The 20,502-nt window shown below is 59.0% G+C and overlaps 1 protein-coding gene across 1 annotated transcript in view; it reads right to left on the bottom strand.

Moving 5' to 3' along the window:
- Positions 1-1,442: 1,442 nt before the first annotated feature.
- The window catches only part of SCN4A (sodium voltage-gated channel alpha subunit 4), a 30,118-nt gene continuing 11,058 nt past the window's right edge, over positions 1,443-20,502 (bottom strand). The window contains exons 12-24 of the mRNA XM_040640403.1: positions 18,971-19,144; positions 17,877-18,233; positions 13,321-13,800; positions 11,313-11,445; positions 10,516-10,670; positions 9,792-9,965; positions 9,587-9,709; positions 7,968-8,246; positions 7,662-7,715; positions 7,028-7,165; positions 6,410-6,514; positions 5,500-5,770; positions 1,443-4,725 (exon numbers count right to left, since the gene is read on the bottom strand). Of these exons, the coding sequence (XP_040496337.1) occupies positions 3,500-4,725; positions 5,500-5,770; positions 6,410-6,514; positions 7,028-7,165; positions 7,662-7,715; positions 7,968-8,246; positions 9,587-9,709; positions 9,792-9,965; positions 10,516-10,670; positions 11,313-11,445; positions 13,321-13,800; positions 17,877-18,233; positions 18,971-19,144 (3,669 nt within the window). The 3' untranslated portion in view covers positions 1,443-3,499. The remainder of the gene's footprint in view (positions 4,726-5,499; positions 5,771-6,409; positions 6,515-7,027; positions 7,166-7,661; positions 7,716-7,967; positions 8,247-9,586; positions 9,710-9,791; positions 9,966-10,515; positions 10,671-11,312; positions 11,446-13,320; positions 13,801-17,876; positions 18,234-18,970; positions 19,145-20,502) is intronic.

The raw sequence follows: 20,502 nt of genomic DNA, 5'->3' as shown, positions 1-20,502 counted from the left end.
AGTATTTTGCCTCTTTTCCTCCACTGTTCAAGGCTCAGCGGAAGGGTGGGCCAGGGCACCCTGCAAGCTCTCCTGTCCTTGGAGCCAGAGAAAGCCCCAGGCGCAGTCTGGAGAAACTTACAGTGAGAAGGAGCTCCCCGCCCCAGGGAGGGAGGCCAGCACCCCGGTGGGGGGCTCAGAACCCTGCAGGGATGCCAGACCCTTCTCCCCACACACAGAGAACAGTAAGGGGAAGGGGCCTCAGGAATACGGCTGAGGGATGGCAGGGTTCCCTGTGGCGGCCCACCCCAGCCTGCCCAGGTGCCATGTAACCTCAGGACCCAGGAAAAGCGGGTGCGGAAATCTTGTGAAGACTAAGTGTTTCCTAGTTTGGACAAATACAGTCCTGGGAGTCAGAAATCAAGCTGCAGAAAACAAAATTATATATAAAATTATATTTCACTCACCAGGATTGTGGACTTAGCTCACGACATCGTATTACTGATTGTCACAGGTCCATGGGACCCTGGGCTCTCTGAGGTCGGAGGCCAGAGGTAGGGTCCTTCGGGGACAGTATCTGTGAGGACGGAGGGGCCACACCATGTGTCCCTCAGGCACCTCGGGGCCTCTGGGGGGCGCAGAGAAGTGGAGGGGGCTTCTAGAGAGGAGGGGCTGGGGCCACCGGATCCCAATACTATTTCCTGGGCACCATCATGGGTGGGGGGAAGGAGCGTGGCTCTGTTAGGGGAGGGGGCCCCGACCCCTGACCTCACCTGGCATCTTGGACTCCAGCTAAGAAGTTGGAGCTGTAACCTTAAAAATAAAACTGCCCGTTATTTTACCGGCAGAAGACCGGTTAATTCGGGAAGAATTAGAGAACTGCAACGCCAAAGGAGCTCGAGAAAACCAGAGGCACCGCCACAAATCGGAGGACCGGCTCCTTTACAGAGGAAAGGGGAACGTTGGGAAGGCTGCTGTAAGCACAAAAGTCCGTGGGAGTAAAGTGGGAGTTGGAAGTATGGTGGCTTCTCATTGGCTAAGTTGTGAGTGTCTCTCATTGGCTGGGCTGTTGCCAGGGCAGGAGGAAAGCCTTTCATCTCCCTGCCAGATAGTAAAATGGTAGCCACCTGTGAGGTCCCTTTTCCTATTGGGTCTGCAATTGATGAGGAGTGGTGGAGCCTGAGAGCTCCCCCAGCTGAACCTCCCGACTCCGTTTTAGTGAGGCTTCCCTTTATTAATTTTCAGAATCCAAGCCTCCTTTTGGAGGGGGGCAGGAGAGAGCCGGACTGGGCCGGAAAGGGAGTTGGGGCCCTCCTTATCTTGCTCTCTACCCACCCTGAGGCTCCCCAAGTCTTCCCCATTTGGCTCCAACCCCACCAACCCTTCTTGGTTCTTGCAGCCCTCAGACCCCGTCAACCTCTGCATGTGGAGGTGTGGAAGGAAGAGGCCTACATGAGAGGCACTGGGGGGGGGGAGGTTTATTATAAGAACTGTACAGAGGAGTCTGCCTGCCAGCCTGGCTTGGGTCTGTTCCCACTCAGATAGAGTGGCAATGGGTGTGGGTGTGCAGGGGAGGGGGCCACAGGCAGGGGAGGCTCTGCAGTCTGTATGCAGTCCAGTGGTGAATATCCAGTCCAACAGATGCTGAGGCTCTTGGGGCCATCCCAGTTTGGGGCCCCAGTCTGAGGGAAGGGCAGGGGGCAGGGTGCTGGTCAGGGAGGAGGCTGCCCTCTCTAGGACGCATCTTCTGAAGGTAGAAGCGGAACGGTTGCAGGAAGGTAGAAGGAGTAGGGCCTCCGTCCACAGAGGACACAGGCAAGAGACAGGGAGTGGGGCTGGGGCAATGGGTGTGATGAAAGGAAGAGGAGGAAGTGACAATGGGTGGCCAGGGGCCAGAGAGTAGCACAGACAGAAAGGAAGGCTCCAGCCTGTGGGCACACACGCACAGGCACACACACACACAGACACACACCCATACCCACACCCACATTGTTTTGGAGGTTTTGCTGCTTCCTGAGTTTTAATCAAACTGTTCACAAGAAACAAGAAAGAGAAGAGGAACTAAGGTCAATGGGGACTCAACGTGCAAACCTTACCACGCATGTTCACACTCATCCACACACTCACAGCACAGGCACACCCCATGGACAGGCCTGCATAGGAGAGACACACACACACACACACCAGTCAGACTACAAGGGCACGCTGACACAATACACACACTCAAGGCAGGACACGGTGCTTTGTGGACTTGAACACACACACAGCTGTACACACAGGCGTGAAGCAGATACAAGGCACACACACAAGCGAGCAAATCCAGTGACATCTGAGCAGGTGTCTCACTGCCTCCTCTGAGCTCAGCCTCCGTCTGTTCTCCGGGAGCCAGAAGAGGCCTGGCACAGCCATGCCCAGACCAGTGGTGCCAACAAAGATGCTGCCCGGCGTGCCAGGCAGCAGGAAGTTGGAAGGTTGGGCCTGAGCCAGGTGAGCTGCATGTCCCAGTGTTGAAATCTCTAACATGGGCTCAAGGACAACACTGTGAGGATCACTTTGGCGGGGAGTGGAGAGAAGGATGAGGAGGGAGGAAGAGATGGGTGTGGTGGGGGATGAGGGGATCTGGAGGCTGGGTGAGGCTACAGAGAGGCCTGTGGTGCTAACGGGGGAGGGAGGGAACAGAAATCTACCTCCTGAGCTCCAGGGTCCCTGCCCCCGCCCCAGGTCTGGGCTCTCAGGCCCAGGAAGCCTCCAGAGCGGTGATGCGGCTGGCGGGACCCCACCCATACCGACCCTCCAAACTTCCTAGAAGATAATTCTCAAGTGTAATCCTCCCTCCTGCTCCTCCCCCAGGGGCCAGCCAGGGGAGCCAGGGGCTGCACAATGGACGAAGCGGGACATGGTTTCGGGGGGGCCACAACCCCAACTGGATGTATCAGGTTCCAGTGGCCAATCGGACTTGGGGAACCACTTCTGGACCAGTGACGTTTCTCTTCTCCAGGGAATTCATGAGCTGGCAGGACGAAGCTGTATCCCAGTCAGGGGAGGGCTGGTAGGTCCTGGGTCAGGTGTCTGCTCTCACTGAGGTTAAGACATCTTTATCTGGGAGAGGCCTGGGGGGCCTGAGCCACTTCCTGGGGAGAGGCCTGTAGCTCTTAAGACTCTGGTGGCAGGAGGGCAGCTCATCCCTCCACTGTAGGCTGGCTCCTCCGCCACATGGGGAACAGAGATTTCTGATATTCCAACCTCCCCCAAGAGGAGAGGCAGCAGGGCCCATGAGGAGGTGAGAGCAACTTCAAATGAGAAAGCACGGAAGTGGCGGGGAGCCTCAGGCCCAGGGTGGAGCCTCCGAGGACAATTCCCATGTTCCATGGCCTGGGTGTCAGCCCCAGCGTGGCCACATCCTGTCCCGGACAGTGAGCCAATCGCTGCAGACTCAAAGCCTGCTCCCTCAGCAGGCAGGCACCTTGAGGGAGTTTTGGGGGGGCCGTGCCAGGCTCAGCTGGCCACCTCACCACTGCTACTAGACAAGAGACTCTTTGACCCCCGGGCGCACTGTCTGCCCCGGGGGTGGGGAGGGAGGGAGGGCAGCATCCGAGGGGCTGATGGGCGTGAGCCCAATGGCGGGTCCGGAGTCCCCCGTTGAGCCCCTTTCCTCACTCGTGCTCGGCACGCTACTGTTCCCATTCTCGGGGCCGTACATCTTGCTCATGGTGGTGGCGATCAGGCCCTCCTTCTCTGGGCCGCCGTCCCCACCGCCATCCTGGCTGTGGCGGTACATGTAGGACGCCTGCTTCACCGTGCGCTGGAGCAGGTGCCGGCGGTAGGCCCTCTGGATCTTGATGGCACACACCTCCTCATGCTTCCTCTTGAGGGTGGTGGTGATGGGCTCGTAGGAGACCTTGGAGGGGTTGGCGGCCATGAACTTCTCCTCCATGGTCTCCTTAAGAGCATCCATTTCCCCAGAGTCGCCCAGGACCTCCTTGGTGAGGGCAAAGAGGATGTCCAGGCAGTGGATTTTGTCGCCCGGGACCATGGGCAGGTCCAGCGTGATGAGCTTGATCTTGTTGGGCTTGGCGATCCTCAGTGGCTCCTGCAGGGTGTCCACGAAGTCTGAGAGGCGGCTGTAGGCAATGAACTGCGTGGCGTCGGGGTCGAACTTCTCCCATGTCTCATAGAACATCTCGAAGTCGTCCTCGCCAAGGGGCTCACTGCTCTCCTCGGTGGCCACGTTGAAGTTCTCCAGGATGATGGCGATGTACATGTTGACCACAATGAGGAAGGAGATGATGATATAGCTGCAGAAGAAGCAGATGCCAATGGAGGGGTTGCCACAGTCGCCCTTCACGCTGGTGCCCGGGTTCTCGAGTGTTGGGTCACAGTCGGGGGGCCCGCTGTTGAGGATGGGGTTGAGGAGCCCGTCCCAGCCGGCCGACGTGGTGATCTCGAAGAGGCAGATGATGCTATTGCCAAAGGTCTCAAAGTTGAACATGTCATCGATGCCCGACTCCTTCTTGACGTAGGCAAAGTTGGACATGCCGAAGATGGAGTAGATAAACATGACCAGGAAGAGGAGAAGGCCGATGTTGAAGAGGGCAGGCAGAGACATCATGAGGGCAAAGAGCAGAGTCCGGATGCCCTTGGCCCCACGGATCAACCGCAGGACACGCCCGATCCGGGCCAGGCGAATCACTCGGAACAGTGTGGGTGACACGAAGTATTTCTGGATCAGATCGGAGAGCGCGAGGCCTGCAGGGAGCAAGTGTGAGGACTGCTGTCCTTGGGGGTGGGAGGCGGGGTCAGGGAGCGGGGAGGGGGGGCATGCGGGGCTCAAGGGGGGCCTGGCCTGGTGTGCTCCTCCCCAGAAGAGAGCGGGAGCAGCACAGTCCAAAGGCCTGACCCATGAGGCTGGGCTCCCCCAGGGTTCTGGGGTCGAGGGCTACGCTCTGCCCTGACACAGCTGGGAGGAGGTGAGAGATGCCCAAGCTGATGGGGTTGAGGGTAAGCTGACTCTCAAGGCTGTTCGTGGATGCCCCAGATGAGACAGAGAGGGAGCACAGCTGTGTGTGTGACTCTGTGCATGACTTGTTTGTGACTCAGTTTCCTCATCTGTAAAGCAGAGGTGGTAACAGTACCTACCTCCTGGACACCAGAGTGCCCGGCAAATAGTAATGATCAGTAAATGGTTGGTTGCTATCCTAATTACACACACGTCTGTGCACTTCTGTGTATGTGGATACCGGAACCATCTTACGTCTTCTAGTAGGCACACGGGCACCCCAGTGTGCCGCTACTGGTCAGGCACATGTTCCTGGAAGTGTATTCGTGGGTGTGCAGGTGACAGACTGCCCGTGAGCCCGGCCCGTGTGCCTTCTGTGTATTAAGTGTGAATGCCAGCTGCATATGCACACGTGTCCGTGTAAATGTGTGTGTGAGCTGCCCAGGGGCAAGAGCGGGTGTGTGAACGCAAGGCCGGGAGCAACGGGCCTTCCTGAATGCGTCCGCCCGGCTGGCCCCGCTCACCCACGATGGACAGGATGACGACCACGAAGTCGAAGATGTTCCAGCCGACGGTGAAGTAGTACTGGCGCAGGGCGAGCATCTTGAGCACGCACTCCCCGGTGAAGATGATGATGAAGACCATGTTGATGTTGTACAGGATGTCCACCTTGAGCTGGCTCTGGTCGTCTGTCTCCACCATCATGGTGACCATGTTGAGGCAGATCAGGATCATGATGGTGATGTCAAACGCCTGCTTAGTCACGCAGTCGTACACCATGCCCTGGATCTTGTTCTGCAGGTGGGGAGGGGTGCAGGGGTACAGGTGGGTGGATGTGGGGGGCGGTGGTCAGGACCCACACAGGATGTGGACAGGCAGGAGACACAGGGTGACACAACAGCATGACAGAGAGAGAGAGAGGAGATGTCAGGGCTTGTGGTAGAGTCAGCCATGGCAGGGAGGGGACACTCATCTGGAGAGGCCATTCTGGGGGGTCCATGGGCTTCTTCCTCACTCTAGGACCCTTCCTCCCATCAAGGTCCCCTGGCAACCTCTCATCCTTCTCCTGAAGTCATTGCTCACTGGGGAGGGTGTCTGGACATCCTCTTCTTCCTGCTTCTAGGGCCCTCCCACTTCCAGAGGCCACCCGCCGAAGGGGTGGGTGGACATTAGGGGGCTGTGCAGGGCCACATGAAGGGCAAGCCAGCACCTAGGATTTATCAGGCCGCTACTGCTCCCACACATGGTGCCTCTGTGCAGTTACAAAGAGGCGGGTTTCCCCGGCAGTGAGCCCAGCTTCCCTGCGGGTGGACCCGGCCTCACGCCAGGGACACTGTCCGGTGGGTACAGTGCAGCCTGGATTTTGCCCCCATCAGCGCCCTTGGGCAGGAGGTTCATCCGGGCTGTAGGAGGAGGGGCTCAGAGGGCCAGTACCTGGGGCCGGGGAATTGGCTTTTGAGGCTTCTTGGAGCCAAGCTTCTTCATGGCATTGTAGTATTTCTTCTGTTCCTCCGTCATGAAGATGTCTTTCCCTCCCAAGTACAGTGGGATGATGCCTGTAAGGTTGGAGGCCCCTCTTCTCTGCCTCCAGGACTTCCCCACCCCAGGCACCACCCTTAAAACAGTCCCCACACCACCAGGGGGACCTGGAGGGACCAGAGATGGGGGCTGAGGGAGGGAGGAAGGGGAAGGGGGACCATAGGGTCCAGAGAAAGGAGGGAGGGGAGTGGAGCGATGGACAGAGTCTGGAAGAGGACCAGCACTGGCTCATAGCCTGTTTGGAGCCACTTTCCATCAATATCTTGTTGGGTCCTCTGAATGACCCAGCCGGGTAGGCAGCACCAACCTTGTTTCTTAATAAGGTAACCAAGGTTCACAGAGGCTGAGTCACTTTCTCAAAGTCGCCGGGAGGATCTGAACCCCGGCTTGCTGCCTCAATCATGCCACCAGCCACAGCACAGTAGGTGCTGAGGCGGCACGTGGGAATGTAGGAAGGGATGGGTGAGTGAAGGGAGGGAGGATGGAGCCCAGGGAAGGTGGGTGGATACTCATCTTCTTCTTCTGCTGGTTGAAATTGTCAATGATGACGCCGATAAAGAGGTTGAGGGTGAAGAAGGACCCAAAGATGATGAAGATGACAAAATAGAGGTACATGTAGATGTTCACCTCATACTGGGGCTGTTCTTCCTTCTGCGGAGGCCACAGAACAGGATGGGATGGGATGGGACGGGACGGGACGGGACGGGACGGGACGGGATGGGATGGGACCGGATGGGATGGGGATGGGACCGGATGGGATGGGGATGGGACAGAAGGGGATGGGATGAGATGGGGATGGGAGGGGATGGAATGGGTAGGGGATGGGGAGGGGACTGGATGGGATGGGATGGGACAGGACAGGATGGGATGGGATGAGATGGGGATGGGATAGGATGGGGTTGGGATGGGATGGGATGGGATGGAGAGGTTGGGGGGGATATGTTGGCTGCTCCCTGCTCCCCATCTCACTGTGGGCAGGAAGGGCCAGGGGCCCAGAGGTGGACCCCTCCACCCTCAGGCTGCCGAGTTTGGGGGCTCCTGAGGAGGCGGTATTGGGCTGGGGATAGGCAGAATTGCCATTGTGTCTCTGGTCTGCATCCTCTCCCCCGGCTCGCTCACCAACCACATCTCAGCGAGCCCCACTCACCTCCCGGGAGTCCACAGCCGCATACATAATGTCCATCCAGCCCTTGAAGGTGGCCTGGGAGAATGTGGTTGGGTGTGAGGAGAGGGCTGCTTCCCATTTCCACCATCCATGAGTCTCCCTCCTCACCCCAGCCTGGTCCTCCCCAGAGCCCCACGGGGCAGGCATCAAATAGAGACCAAAGAGGTCTAGATACTACCTCAGGGTCCCACAGCACTGGGAGCGGGGTGGGTGGCCTCCTCACAAGGAGTAGCAGTGGGTTCAGCACTTCCATCCCAGTTTTTAGCAAGGGCAGCAGGTTACACTTACCACCTGCAAGAGGGAGAGGTAGCCTAGACCCACGTTGTCATAGTTGACCTTGACGTTGAGCCAGCGGACCTGGCCGGTGTGCATCAGGCTCTCACACTCGGACTTGTTGTTGACCTCGGAGATGTCGAACCTCTCAGAGGTGGTGGTGTTGATGCAGTAGTAGAACTTGCCAGCAAACAGGTTGACGCCCATGATGCTGAAGATGAGCCAGAAGATGAGGCAGACAAGCAGCACGTTCATGATGGAGGGGATGGCCCCCAAGAGGGCGTTCACCACCACCTGGGGGTCCGGGGGGGTGGGGTCATTGCCAGATCTTTACCCAGGCTCCTTTGGGACAGGGCTCCCCACCTGTACTAACAAGGGGACCAGACAGGGCTGGACATTGTTATTCAGGGAAGGCTCCCTGGAGGAGGGTCACTCTGAGCCAGGCCTGGGGAGAAGTCTGCTGGGCTCTATGTTGGGGGTGGGGTGGGGAAGTGAGGAGTAGGGCTAGGGGTGCTGCTGGCCTAGTGGTTGAAGAGGGCTCTCTGCTTGGCTGGAGCCGTCAGCCCAGAGTTGGGGCACTAGGCTTCTCTGGAAGCAGCCTGGCCACGGGTCACTAGGCAGGAGACAAACACTCCTTCCTCGGCCCCCATAGGAAACTCAGCCCCCGTGACCCGGCCCCCTGCTCATCTGCTCCCAGCATTAGAAACACAGATACAGAGAAGAAGCCATTGGCATCTTCAAAGCAGCAGAACCCTGAGACTAGAGCCCTGTGCCCCACTCCCCAGTCCTGGCCGCACAGGCCAACTTCACTCTGTCAGGCTGGGCGAAATCTGAGAATTGTCCTTTTCTGAGGAGAAACTGTTTCATGACCTCCAGACAGAGTGGGTGGCACAGACCTGGTGATGCCTGGGGTAGCTCTATTCTTGGCTGGGGCACCAGCCAGCTGCACGAGCAGGTCATTTCCCCTCAGGGAGCAGGGGTCCCTTGTTCTGGGGGTGGGAGGACCCAGCATTGGCTGGCCCCTTGCATGAACAGGAGGGAGCCACTCAGGCTGAGTGCCCTGCTGGCCTGTGACCAGCTGCTTCATGGACGTCCGTCCCTCCGAGTGGGTCTTGTTCCCAACAGACCTCTCTTGGCTGGGGAAGTCCCAATTGTCTAGGCCAAACCTTCTATTATTTACTGTCACTTTTGTTCTCAAGGGCCTGAGGGAAGGGTGGGCAGGCTCAGAGCCCAGGCACAGGACCTGCCAGCTCATCCAGGTTTCAGAGCCCTGGCGGGCCCGGGTCTGAGGCCGGGGAGGGACACCTATACACCCATAGGCCTGCCTGCCTTCTTCCTCCCTCCCTGCCCCGGTGCCCTCATGGTCCCTCCTGAGAGCTGATGCAGCCTCTGCTGCCCCCCAGCGGTGGCAGGGATGAGCCAAGGAGGGGCTGAGGGCCGGAAGGGGCATTTGGGTGGTGTGGAAGGATGTCTGGGGGCCTTCAGATCTGGCCTTCCCCAGGGCTCAGAGTCCGAGACCTCTCCCCCCCCACCCCAGTGGTGGCTGGAGTACAGAACTGAGCCCCCTGCACCTTGCCTTGTGGTAGCTGCTCCCCCAATCCCTAGCCCTCCTCAGAGCCCCCTTCGGCACCCACCCTCATGCCCTCAAATCGGGACAGCGCCCTCAGGGGACGTAGCGCCCTCAGCGTCCGCAGGGATTTGATGGGTCCCAGCTCCGAGTAGCCCAGCCAGTTGGCCACCAGACTGATGATGGAGACCTGCAGAGGGAGGGTGGGCTGGTCAGGGCGGGCGGGGCCTCAAGGCCAGGGCGCTCTGGATCTGGCCGCAGGGCAGACTCACGTCCACGATGAGGAAGTCGAGCCAGCACCAGGCGTTGGTGAAGTACACCTTGAAGCCGTAGGCCACCCACTTGAGCAGCATCTCCAGGATGAAGACGTAGGTGAAGACCTTGTCCGCGTACTCCAGGATGGTGCGGATGACTCGTCGCTGCTCGATGTAGATGTCCTCGAAGGCCTAGGTACGCCAGCACGGCCGGGGGTGGCCGGGGCCCAGGGAGGCCGGGGCCGCCCCCAGGTCCCCCACCCTGCCTGCTGCTGCTGCTTCCCAGGCGTCCGGCACCGGCACCGGGGTCAGGCCAGGGGCAGGCTGTTGGTTTCTCTCAGACTCCCCGGGGCCCATGGGAGCTAGCGAGTTTCCTCAGGGGGAGCATCCCCTCAGCAGCCGTTCCCCAGGGACACTCAGTCATTTGTTGGGGGTCTGCACAGTGACACATCTTCAACCCTGACCCCCCAAGTCAACATTCCCAGGGCCTTCCCGCCTCTGCCCTGGCTGGCACCTGTCGCTGGGGGTGCCCACACAGTCGGACCCCGCCTGTGGCTTTAAGAAAATGAACACTCTCTATGTCATATCCTGCAACCACAAGTGAGCCCCTTTAGGATTCTCTGGGGTCGAGACTGCCCAGGCCTCATCCCTCCCATAGTATGGAAAGGAGGGGGCCCTGGGAGGCCCTCCTTTGGGCCTGGCACCTGCCTCTGCCCACGCCCGTCCCCCGGGCGACACTTACCAAGGCTCCACTGCTGAGCAGGATCATGAAGACGATGAAGGTCTCGAACCAGTTGTGCTCGACAATCTTGAAGCAGGCCCTGCGGAGTGTCCACCACATCTTCCCACGGCCCTGGGAGATGTCCACGTAGAGGAAAGGGCAGCGTTGCACGCAGGCTGGGGGAGGGAAGGGGCAAGGGCACCACATCACAGGACTGGGGGCTGCCTCCAGACATGCGGTCAGCTTGTTCCCACCACCTTCCTGGGATCGGCTGACCCCCACCTTCCCCATCTCTCCCAGGCAGCCTTCACGCTGCCCAGCCCAGGCCCTGGGGGCAAAAGTGTGTCCTCAGGGCTCGCTCCTGAAGGGCTGGGCTGGCCCCTCTCTGCGGATGAAGCCGAGGAGGGTAACAGTCTTAGAGCAGCCATTCCCAAGCACTGGCCATTTCCAAGCACCAGGTCACACTCAGGGCCCTGTGGGGATTCCGCACGGCAGTCCTCAGGGGCCAGTGCTGCACCCACCGCACCCGCTTGAGGCTCAGGGGGTCAGGGGCTAGGAGGCACCCGGGCTCTGGCACCCCTCTCTGGGGCTGTATTCCCCCCAGGGTGTGTTAGGGCCGAGCAGCATGGGCGGGGGGCGGGGGTGGGGAGGGGGCGAGGGGAGGCTCTGCATGTTCCGTGATGCACGTGATCCTGAGATGTCTTGAGGATGCTGCTGCCCCCCACCGGCCCTGGCATGGTCTGTCCCTTCCAGGGCTGCTGGGCTGGGGGAGGCACCAGGTGAGGTGGGGGGGTGCACGCACATGGGCTCGCCCTCACCCTCTGTGAAGCACTCCTCAGGCTGCTCCCCGTCAGGGTTCTCTTCAGCCTGCTCCTCGGGGTCCTCCTCGGGGGGCTTATAGTCGGCGGTGCTGCAGACGGAGGAGTTCCCATCGAGGGGCTGAGGTGGCTTCTGCAGGGGACCACAGGGTCACATGAGCCCTGGGTCCTCCCACCAGGTGAACGGAGGTCAGGATGGGAGACCAGAAGGGAAAAGAGAAAGAGGGGGTGGAGCTGACCTACTCATTCATTCATTCCCTGAGCCCAGGATTATGGAGCCAGCACTGTGGCCTAGCAGGAGAACCACAGTGAACAAGGCAGTGGTGGTCCTGCCCTCACGGCACTTCGATTTGGAAGGGGGCAGGGCCGAGGCCTGGGAAGGGGTGATGAGGGCACAAAGAGGCAGGCGAGGGCCTCAGGTAAGGGAAGAGGCTGGGGGGTGGCTGAGCCAGGCTGGGGGTCCTGAGAAGCGTGGGGTGGGGGCAGCAGAGTAACAAGAGGCCTGAAGGGACTTTTGAGGGAGCATGAACGGGGTCAGAATGGAGCTGGGGCTGCCATAGCTCGCAGGGGATGGCACACAGTGTCCTCAAGGTCTGAGCCTTCCCATGCCCAGGGTCTGCTGCGCTGAGGAGCCCAGAAAGAATAGAAAACTTTCCCCAGCAGAAGCTCCAGCCTCGGGCCAAGGGAACCAGATGGGAGTGGGGCAGGATGGTGGAGGCTGGTGCTGGCCTGGCCAGGCCTCCCCCACCTCTTGCTGGTACTGTCCCAAGCCAGGTTCCTGGCCCTAGCTTCCCTCTTCAAGGGGACCCCTTCATGGCTGGAGTTGAGGTCCCTGAAGGGGAAGAGGGAGAGAGCAGCTTGGGGGGCAGCCTTTGGATCCAGAATGGTCATCAGAAAACTATGGAGGTCCCCTTGTGCCCAGTTGACAGAAAGGGAAACCGAGGCAGGCATTAGGTCAGCCAGGGCACCCAGTAAGCCACCTGCCCTGCCTGTGTGGCCCAACTCCCACAATCCCCCTTGGAGTCTTGTTTGCCCCCCTGAGAGTCCCCAGAGCCTTGGCCCTGGGTGCTCTCCAGCCCTCCCCTCCCCTCGCTCCTCATACCGAGGTCGGTGCCACATTTCCCTGGGTATTTATAGCTTGGCAGGCACTCAGCCCCCTGGTAAGTCAGCGTGACACATATCTGGGGGGAATAAGGAGTCAAGAGCTTTCAGGGCAAAGTTCTTTGAGACTCTAGTGCCCAGCCAGGCCCAGGGCCGATAGGGTGGAGGTGGGCAGGGGCCCTGCCCTACCTGATGTGCCAGCCATTCTCTTGCCAGAGCTGGAGGATGGGTTGCGGGGCTCAGAGTCCACTCCCCTGAGAGGCTCAGGCTGAGCTTCTGGGGGTGACTACCAGTCCCTCTGTCAACCTTGCAGGAAAGAGGCAGGAGGAGTGGGCATCTCCTGGGTGGGTGGGTCAGGGCTAGTGGTGAGACTGCCCAGCTCTCTGCTCTCCTTGTACCCAACCTCATTGGCCCCCCAAACTTCCTCGCCCCTCAGAGTCCCCAGCCCAGACCTAGCACTTTGGCCCACACTGGGAGCTTGGGACCGGCCCCAGTGGGATAGTGGGAGGGACTTCAAGCCCAGAGGGGGATTAAGAGAGGCCTCTTGGGTCCCAACCCTGGAGCTAAGGTGCCACAGGTAGGAACATCCTGTCCAAGAGCACCACCTGCTGGTGAGAGGGGGCCCAGGTGGAGGTGCGGAGCTGTAGAGAAGGGACACTGGCGAAGGCCAGGCAGGGCCCATCAGGATAATCACCAGCCACCAGGCACAGAGACCCTTCTATGTGCTTATACACAGCATCTCACCTAGTGCTCCTGACCATGCCCTGAGGTAGGTGCCCTTACCCCCATATTACAGATGGAGAAACTGAGGCTCAGGATTTGTGCCTTGTCCAGGGTCATGCAAAAATTTGAAGCCATGTCTATCTGACCCTCGGCCCCCTCAAGCCGGGCCCTGTGATGGGCTCACCTTGCCATCCTCAGGCTCTGAGAAAGTGTCAGTCTCCTCCTCCGTGGGCATCTCCAGGTCGGACTCCTCGGAAGCGATGGGCACGTGAATGGTCAGGTAGGGGTTGTTGATGAAGTTGAGGTGGTCCAGCTCGATGCTGGGGGGAGAGCCGTCAACCAGGCCCATGTGGTTCAGGATGTGATTGTCCTTCTTCAGGTCCTTGTCGCCCTCCTCAGGTGGCGGCTCCTTCTTCTCGTCCTCTGGGGCACTCTCCCCGGCCTCCCCGGGCTCCCCGGGCTCCCCGAGGCTGAGCGTGATTTCCTTGGGGCTCAGGATCTTGCCGTGCAGCAGTCCCAGGAGAAAGGCTTTGGCGAAGCCGATGCCCCACTTGATGCGCCCGATGGCGATCTGCAGGTTGTTCATCTCGCCGTCCTCATCTGAGGCGGCCAGGCTGTCGGCGCTGAAGGAGCTCAACAGCAGGGCCAAGAAGAGGTTCAGCACCTGGGGAGCGGGGGTTGGGAGGAACCTCAGCTCAGCCTCGGGGCCCAGCGGGTGCCACCTTCAGCCAGCTTGAGGGGCCTCAGGCCTCCACATCAGATCTACCACGCGTGGGGCATTTAAAAGGATATCACCTAATGGGATCCTCACAACCGCTCAGGGAGGTGGAGTGTTGCTATCACCCCCACTTTGCAGAAAAAGAAGCCGAGGCTTAGGCACATGATAGGAGTCTGCAAGACCATGGCAGAGGCAGGGTTTGGGGAGGCCCCCTGGGTGACAGGGACTCTTTCCAGGACTCTGCCCTCCACCTCCGCGGCTGGGGAAGGCAGAACAAAGAACAGGGCTCACATCTCTGAGTTTCCAGGACTTATTGGGACCCTGAATTTGTGAGCCTTCTCTTCCTGTCTGTTAATGGAACCTGTGCTCCCCGGTGCTCAGATGCACGTACCCTATTGCTCTGGGAAGGGCATTTGGCCTACTGCTATTCGCCCCCTTTTCTCTCCTCAGGATTCCCTGCTCCACCTGGTTCTCTTCCCATTTCCCTACTGGAAGACTTAAGGGGTTACTGGTCTACCCCTCCAGTCTCCAGCTTTAGTTTCCAGAGACAGACATTTGCTGAGCCTCTGCCACTGTGGTGTCAGGGAGCTCCAAACTAGTAGAGACATTTAATCAGATACAATGCAGTGGGTTTGCATGGCAGTAGAGACTGGAGTGGGGTGCACAGTCTTTGAAACCATGCTGCTTGGCCTTGAACCCCAGTTTACTAGCGATGTGTCCTGAGGCACATCATATCACCGCTCTGTGCCTCAGTTTCCTCATGGGTATAATGGGGATGATTCCAGTACCCACCTCCTTGCATTGTTGTGAGGATTAAAAGATCAATACAAGTAGAGCACACAGTAGGCACTCAAAACATATTGCTGTTATGTGTGCAAGGACAGACGGTACAAGGTACAGGGAAGAGTATGATTAACTCTGAGCCCAGCTCAGCATTTTATTAATAAGGAAACTGAGTCCCAGAGAGGTAGAGGGAAGTGCCTGGTGACATACAGCACCATCAGGACCAGAATCCAGGTGTCCAGTCATTGCATAACTTTAGAGGACATCATTCATTTAGACTACAATGTGAATGGCAGCCTCAGAGGTTGTGCAGCGTGGTGGCTCTACCTTCCACCAATCTGTCTCCCCTTCCCTCAGGGAACGAGGAGAAAGGTGAAATCCAGGTGGGGTGGGGGGTCCTGGCAACTGTCAGCCCAGAGGCAGGGCCGGGTCTTACTCTGGCCATGGTAGATCTGATCTGGAAGCCTGAGGCCCCTCAAGCTGGCTGGGCCAGGGCTGGGAGTGTGAGTGAACATGAAGGAGTAGGGGAGCCTGTACATGTCCACCCTTGTGCTGACTTCTCCATGAGCCCCCCACGGCCTGGCTTTCATGGGGGGTCCTCCAAGGTCTTTTTATCATCACCTTAGCTACCACGTTAGCATAATATATTTGAAGTGTGTGTGTGTGTATATATATATATATATATATATATATACNCTTCGGGAGAAGGTGCTGGGGGGTTCCTCCCCATCTCTCTGCCCTCTAGCTACTTTTCTTCCTTTGCCCCCAGACAACATTTATTGGTCTTTCTTTCCCTTTGTCGGGGGGAGGCATCCAGTTGCCAGAAACACATCTGAGATGGGAATTAGCTGCTCTCTAGGTCAGCAGGGTTTGCACACGGCTCCTGCCTGGGACAGAAATAGCTGCCTCAGGCAAGGCGTGGGGAGGAGGACTGGAGGGAAGGGGGATGGTCATCATGTTCCCCCAGGGGCTCTGAGGGGTGGGTTACCTATGCCCTCGTCATTTCCTCTGCTTCACAGTAACCCAGAGGAAGTGCCCAAGTGCCACGATGCAGGGGACATGGGGCCCCACACTCCCTGGCAGGATGCCTCAGTGCCCTCTGGCAGACACCAGCTTGCACGAGGCCTGGGCTGGGGGGGGAGGGGTGCGGGTGGTGGGCGGGGACAGTGCCCAAGGAGCTGCCGATGCCTCCTCCCCGGGCTGCCTGGCTCCCTCTGAGCAAGGCGACAGAGCGAGAGAGCAGCAGAACTAGGCTGGGAAAGAGTATCAGTGGTGCGTGTGCGTGTGTGCTTGTGTGTGTGTGCGCGGGGTGACACGCATATGTGACGGGCACACAGAGGCAGTGAGGGGTTCCAGACTCCGGAGCAAGACTGCTTGGGTTCCGATCGTGTGCAGGTTACTAGCTTCCCTCCCTGAGCCTTTGCTTCCTCCTCTACAGAATAGCGATGAAACAGCAGGTCCCCACCGGGCGGTGGTAAGCATTAAGACATAAATTCACAGAAAGTGCTAGAATGGTGGACAAATGCACATAGAGGTCGGGTGTCACCATTGTTACCACCTGTGTTGACACTGTCATTCTCACCACCGCTGCTATTACTGATGCTGTTACTGGTGTGACGCAGACCCAGGTTCTAGTCTGGGCTCAGTCTCACCCTAGCTGTGTGGTTCCGGGCAGTGGCTCCTCGGAGCACGGTGCCGACGTGACCTACCTCCCAGGGCTGTGCAGAGCATTAAAGCCCTTTGCGCAGGGACGGGCGCATGGCAGGAGCCCAGTCCTCGGGGAGGGTGGCGGTGACACCTATGGTGGGGACCTGAACCACCACTCCCTGCTCCCCCGGCCTTGTAGACCAGGTGCTTTGCTGAGCGCTCAGACCATGTGCTGAATTGGGTCACCACCATTACCATCCCCATTTTCTGCATGAGAAAAATTGAGGCTAGAGAGGGTTAAATAACTTCTGTCAGTAAGTGGCAAAGCAGGGGCTTGCAATGTTTTTGAGTTTACACATGTGCAGAGGGAAACCCACTGCAGACCCTTATAGTCATGCTGGGCCCTTAAACTTACCTTCACAAACTTCTACTCAGAGCTAGCTACCCACCCCAATTCCACCCCGAAGTTCTGCTGGGGCATCTTCTCTCTCTCTCCCCATGTCCCGACCTCTCCCAGGGACAACCAGCTGGGGTTCTCCTGCCTAGCTGTCCCTGGGGGCTCAGGACCTCTACCCACAGTCTCTACCTCAGTGGAGGTGACACCCCTCCCCGCCAGCCCGCTCCTGCCCCCAGCTGGAGCTCAGCGATATCTGAGAAGGGCTGACCCAGCAGCCCAAGAATTCCACCGGCCTTTGCGGAACGTGGAGATGTGCGTCTTCCCACCCCCCTGTTGCCCAGGGCAGCGTCAGCCAGGGCAGGGGGCAGCTGGGCACAGAGTTCCTGGCAGGAGTGCCGCCCACCCTGAGCAGGGCAAGGGTTGTGGGAGTCAGGATGCAGACGCCACCCCGGGCCACAGCCACAGAAATGATGGTCAGCGTGACCGTGGCCTGCACCCCTACTCCTCGTGGGCCCCCCTGCAGCTCCACCCTTGCACCAGCCCCACAGGGAAGCCCTGAGCCACAGAAAGGGGCAGGATGAAGGCAGTTTATGCCATCTCTGGATTCTCCCCACTCCTGGGGCCCAATTCCAGGAATGGAGGAGAGTGAGAGAGGGCCAGGAGGCCCGGGAGTGCTGGTGCCAACCCTGCGTGCCGCCTTCCCGCACCCAGCTGACCACAGAGCAGTCGTTTGTTCAAGGTCACACAGATGACAACAGAGCTGGGCCTGCAGCGTGGGTCTGGTTGACTCCAGTTATCATGTTACTTTGCCCCAAACACTAGGTTTCAACGGTACTACGCACAGTGTCATCTCTGGACCAGCAACAGCTGCCCTGGTTAGAAATGCAGATTCCCAGGCCCTGGCCCCAAGCTGCTGAATCAGAGACTCTGCAGATGTGGGGCCAGGAATCCATCTGGGTTTTAAGAAACTTCCAGGTGATTCTCCAGCAGGTTAAACCATATAAAATTGGGTTTTTGAGTGGGGCAGGTAGAATACAGTCCTGCGTCAATGATTTCACCCAGTTTAACCACCTGGGACAAAGGCCCTTGAAGGAAGGCCCGATGTAAAGGACATAATTGAATGGGACATGTTTTGGATGCTTGGGTTTCCTGGCGGTGGGCGGCGGCGGGGGGGCACCCAGCCGGCCTAACTCACCACTAGGTTGCCGATGACCATGACCATGAGGAAGACCGTGAGGCACATGGCCTGGCCGGCCACCTCCATGCAGTCCCACATGGTCTCGATCCACTCCCCGCACAGGATGCGGAAGACGATGAGGAAGGAGTGGAAGAAGTCGTTCATGTGCCAGCGGGGCAGGCTGCAGTCGGCCGCGATCTTGCACACGCACTCCTTGTAGCTCTTGCCGAACAGCTGCATGCCCACGACGGCGAAGATGAACACAATGATGGCCAGCACCAGCGTCAGGTTGCCCAGCGCGCCCACCGAGTTGCCGATGATCTTGATGAGCATGTTCAGCGTCGGCCACGACTTGGCCAGTTTGAAGACCCGCAGCTGCCGGGGGGCGGGGGGCAGGGGGAGCGCGGGGGCCAGTGAGGCCCAGGGCCCCCCAACTCCAGGCCAACCCGAGGGAGCCCCGTCCTTGGGAGAAAGACCTCTGCAGAACAACTCGAATCCCCACCCCATGAGCGATCCGAGGCCTCAGTCTGCCGCTCTGTTAAATGGGAAGACTCCTATCCGACCACCTCATCCTCTTCGTGTGTTCACAAGAAAAAGAATCCTTATCTCTTAAAGATACAAACTGAAGTATTTACAAGTGACACTCTATGTCAGGATTCGCTTTAACAGGCTCCCCCCATAAAAAGTAGGGGACAGATGGAACGAGAACCACAGAACGTTGATGGCTGGTGGAGTGGGCGATAGGTACGCAGAGATTCGGTAAGAATAAAAGTGATCCTATGGGGTGGTGGAAAGGATACTAAACCCGACTCCTGATCCCACTACTAACGAGCTTCCTGAGCCCCAGCCTTCAGGTCTGCAATATGGTGCCTGCTCCACTGTCACCCAAGGTCACTAAGGAGTCAAGTCCAAATGTCAGTTCCCGGGCTACCATTTCGGCCCCCCGGCAACGCTATGTGATAAGGGAGGGGCTCTCTTTCTCCCCATTTCGAGTAAGGAAGGTTCTGAGTGGCGGAGTGGCGTGCGCAAGTGGCTTCTTGGGGATCTCCCCTCCCATTCTCTGCATACCCGCATCCCGCCCCTCCTCAGCCGGGCCCCGGGGCCTCACGCACCAGTCGGAAGGAGCGGAGCACGGACAGCCCTTGCACGTTGGCCAGGCCCAGTTCCACCAGGCTGAGGGTGACGATGATACTGTCGAAGATGTTCCAGCCCTGCTGGAAGTACTCATAGGGGTCCATGGCGATGACCTTCAGTACCATCTCTGCTGTGAAGATGCCGGTGAAGACCTGTGGGATGGAGTTGGGGGCCAGTCTACGTCACAGAGCCTTGGGGAGCGCAGGGCCGTGGGAGTCCCCCCTGACCCCCACCTCCTGACAGAGCCCGCAGGGCCTGAGGGGAGGGGTCGGAGCCCTGAGCAAGGGCAGGCAGTGGTGCCCACGGGCCACGTGTGTGCGTGCGTGAGTGAAGAGGGGAATGGCCCTGCCGCAGGGCACAGTGGGTACCATCCTGAGAGAGACCTGAACCCATCCCCTTCTGGCTTTGTGCCCTCGGGCTAGTCACTTCACTTCTTGGGGCCTCACCCCAATCATAATATTTAGCACTCATACAGCACTTTGTGGCTCACGTGATGACCTCACTGGGATGCCAATTTCTACACAGTTGCGAGTGATGGTCACTTGCCCAAGAGATGAGAACGTTGAGGCTCCGAGAGATAAGGGGCATGTGCTCGCTCATGCCACCCGTATGGGAATAAGTCAGACCTCAAACCCAGGTCTTGGGGTGCTTAAATCAGTCTTCCTGTCTCTACACCATACCTTCTCTACCCTGATTGGCAGGGGTCCCAGAACTCAGCAAACCTTGGTGGACTCAGAAGTCTAGGGTAGGCGTCAAAAGGGGGCAAGGTCAAGGATCCAGGAGAAGGCCAGAGCTGCCCTCCACAAACCGGGCACAGGGGTGTAAACGCTGCCTAGCCTCCAAAAGCTCCCTGGGCACAGCCCCCCTCCTGCTGGGCACCAGCTGCCCTGGTCCACAGCCTGACCGGGCACATGCTGAACCCCACCCAGGAGCTGTCCTGGGTCATAGCAGGTGCCCAGACGGCAGTAGAGTGAGGGCAGGGGGTGGGCAGGGGGTGGGCAGGTGGCAGGCCGGGCCCATCACGCACAGCCCAGCAGCTGCACTGCAAGTCTAGGGCACACCCTTGCCCCTCCAGCCCAGCCTGGCATGGCTGCCCCAGACATCTCCGTGGGATAGAAGTGCCTCGCAGGTTGGGAGTCCAGGGTCTGATGCCCATGCCACCTACATCGTCCTCGTACGGCCACAGGCCCCCAAATCTTATTCTCCTTGGGCTCTCCTCACCCTCAGGGTAGGGGGAACACCGCCCTTTTGCCATCTGGAAACATTTCTAAGGGAATGAGGAAGGGCGGGGCAGGGCTGGAGGATGAGGCGGCTTTTTCCCTTTGTCAGGCTTCACCGGGGCTGGAAACGAGGTGATAATGCTCCTAATGGGCAGGGATAAGCAGGCGGATCAGTGCGTGTCAACAATAGCGGGGCAGGAAAGTCCTGCTGGGAGCTGGTCTGGCCACACTGGAGAAATGGTAATGGGCCGGGGGCTGGGGTTGGGGACTGTGCCCCGGGGGGGGGGGGG

This window comes from Ursus maritimus, unplaced genomic scaffold, assembly GCF_017311325.1.
Source record: "Ursus maritimus isolate PB19 unplaced genomic scaffold, ASM1731132v1 scaffold_24, whole genome shotgun sequence".
Taxonomy (NCBI): domain Eukaryota; kingdom Metazoa; phylum Chordata; class Mammalia; order Carnivora; family Ursidae; genus Ursus; species Ursus maritimus.
This window is presented reverse-complemented; position numbering and strand designations above follow the sequence as displayed.